The sequence below is a fragment of the Phascolarctos cinereus genome, unplaced genomic scaffold (assembly GCF_003287225.1).
Source record: "Phascolarctos cinereus isolate Bilbo 61053 unplaced genomic scaffold, phaCin_HiC Scaffold_726;HRSCAF=1367, whole genome shotgun sequence".
Lineage (NCBI taxonomy): Eukaryota > Metazoa > Chordata > Mammalia > Diprotodontia > Phascolarctidae > Phascolarctos > Phascolarctos cinereus.
In genome coordinates, this window is record NW_027556098.1 from 112,566,265 (window position 1) to 112,568,291 (window position 2,027).

The following is a 2,027-nucleotide window of genomic DNA, read 5'->3' on the forward strand; positions in this document are numbered from 1 at the left end:
GTTGGTGAGCTGGCTCCCCAGATGGTTCTAACAAATCTGTTATATTGTTGTTGAGAAACTGGAAAGGTCATTGAGTGAGGTGTGAGAACTCATTCAGTTGGGGTGAGAACTGGGGAGAAGTGTAAATGGTATCAATCACTGATTTTGTGTCTGCCGAGTAGGTGCATGCATGGTAGGTATGGTTCCACTTCCATGTCTAGAAATAGCCAAGACAGTCCTAAGCATAGATCCTTAGATGTATATGAACTTTCCCCTTTTCCCCTCCCACTTTACCTCCATCTGACCTAAATCTGTATAAGGGAATAAGAGAACCCTCAGGAAGAAACCAGCAGACCCAGAGTTTAGAGAGTGCTTGATACTAGTGTGTCTGGGTGTCCAACAGCTGCTGCCAGGGTTATCTGCATGTTGTACCAATCTATTATACATCTCAAAAGGAGGCAAGGAAGCTGCCTTGCCTCAAAATTATGGTGACTTCATTGATTTAGTCCCTGAGGCAGCACTACCTTATGCTTACATGTTTGTTATTTCACAGTGTATGCTCCCAGGGCTTAGACAGCGTGGAGATGAAAATCTGAAGAAGGACTTTTAGAACAGGACAGCCTTATGTTGTAATGCCTAAAGAGCATACAGAAACTCTGTCCTTGTATTGATAAAAGAAGCTTAAACAGCATAACCATCAAAGCTGATACCTGTTGCTCCTGATCATGACACTACCCAGCCAGGAGACTCAAGTCCAAATAAAAGGGAGCCTATAATGTATTCAACCAGTGGATCAATGGAGGACTACATTTCATACTCCCCGTGGGAACTTGTGATTCCTTGTGACATCTTTGGGGGGGCGTGGTTTAAATGCGTTTTATTTTAGACAACCTACATGACATGTTTTTAAAAACAATGCCTCCACTCCAAATAAATCAAGGTCAAAAATAAATGAATAAAGCTCAAGATGACATCAGTCCAAGTTTGTCCAAGTCCTGGTGTTGTGTAGATGACAAAAAGCAGCAGACAGTTATGATGACAGGTGATTCAAAGTAATCAGCAGAATTTGTTAATATTTCTCCATTTTAAACCTCCTTAAAGGAAATCATATATGGAGTCACACCATCCTCCCGGAAGTCCAAGAGAGCCACCATGACGTCTGGATTCATGTTTTCGCCTATGAAGAACTGATAGTTTTTAAAATTAGCAAGGATGTGTTTGATTTGTTCTGCAGCTCCCATCATAAAAGGTTTTACTCTATCTGGCTTGTGTTCTTCAAGTCTGCCTTTGATTGATTTCATGTAGTCTTTGATGTACTTTCTGTAGGATTCTTCTGTGAAACTAGTTTCTTGCAGATGATGGTTTATTACTATGTCAACTCCAGTGATTACAGTGGCATCTGTTCCTTCACCCTCAGGACCTTCAGCAGAGGCGTTTCCACCGATGAGTGAATCATCAATGGTACCCTCTGTCCTACTGACCACCTTCCCCTCCACCTCTAGACACAGCCCGTTCGCGATCTCCCGGATCTTGTAAATGTCGGAGAACATCTCATCATGGCTGGTGAGGTCCCGGTAGATGATCATGGCGGCGGAAGAAGGGAGGCGGCGGCGGCGGCGCTAGCGCTGCGGGAGCCGGAGTTCGGTGTGAGCGCGATGCAGCCGGAGCGGCGCTTGTGGGGGGAGGGGAGAGCGGGCGGAAAAGTCCTTGTGACATCTTTTAGGTTCGCTACTGTGCTTGATGAATTCAATAGTTAGTAAGCCATACTTTGTGGAATGTGTGGGGTGCCTTTGTGGTTGTCTGTATGGCACAGATCGTAGTAGCAGACGTGGTTACATTGCCCCCCAGCCGCTGGACTTGCAGAATTATAAGACTGAGCATATCCTTGGGTCTCAACTTTCTTCTTTCCTTCCTTTTTCTTTCTTTCTTCCTTCCTTCCTTCCTTCCTTCCTTCCTTCCTTCCTTCCTTCCTTCCTTCTTCCTTCCTTCCTTCCTTCCTTCCTTCCTTCCTTCCTTCCTTCCTTCCTATTTCTTCTCTCTCTCTCTCT

At 44.8% G+C, this 2,027-nt stretch overlaps 1 protein-coding gene across 1 annotated transcript; it reads right to left on the minus strand.

Moving 5' to 3' along the window:
* Positions 1-841: 841 nt before the first annotated feature.
* Positions 842-1,623, minus strand: LOC110208244 (translationally-controlled tumor protein homolog). Its single transcript, XM_078146072.1, has one exon. The coding sequence runs from the start codon at positions 1,563-1,565 to the stop codon at positions 1,065-1,067; it is 501 nt and encodes a 166-aa protein (XP_078002198.1). The 5' UTR covers positions 1,566-1,623; the 3' UTR covers positions 842-1,064.
* Positions 1,624-2,027: the final 404 nt, after the last annotated feature.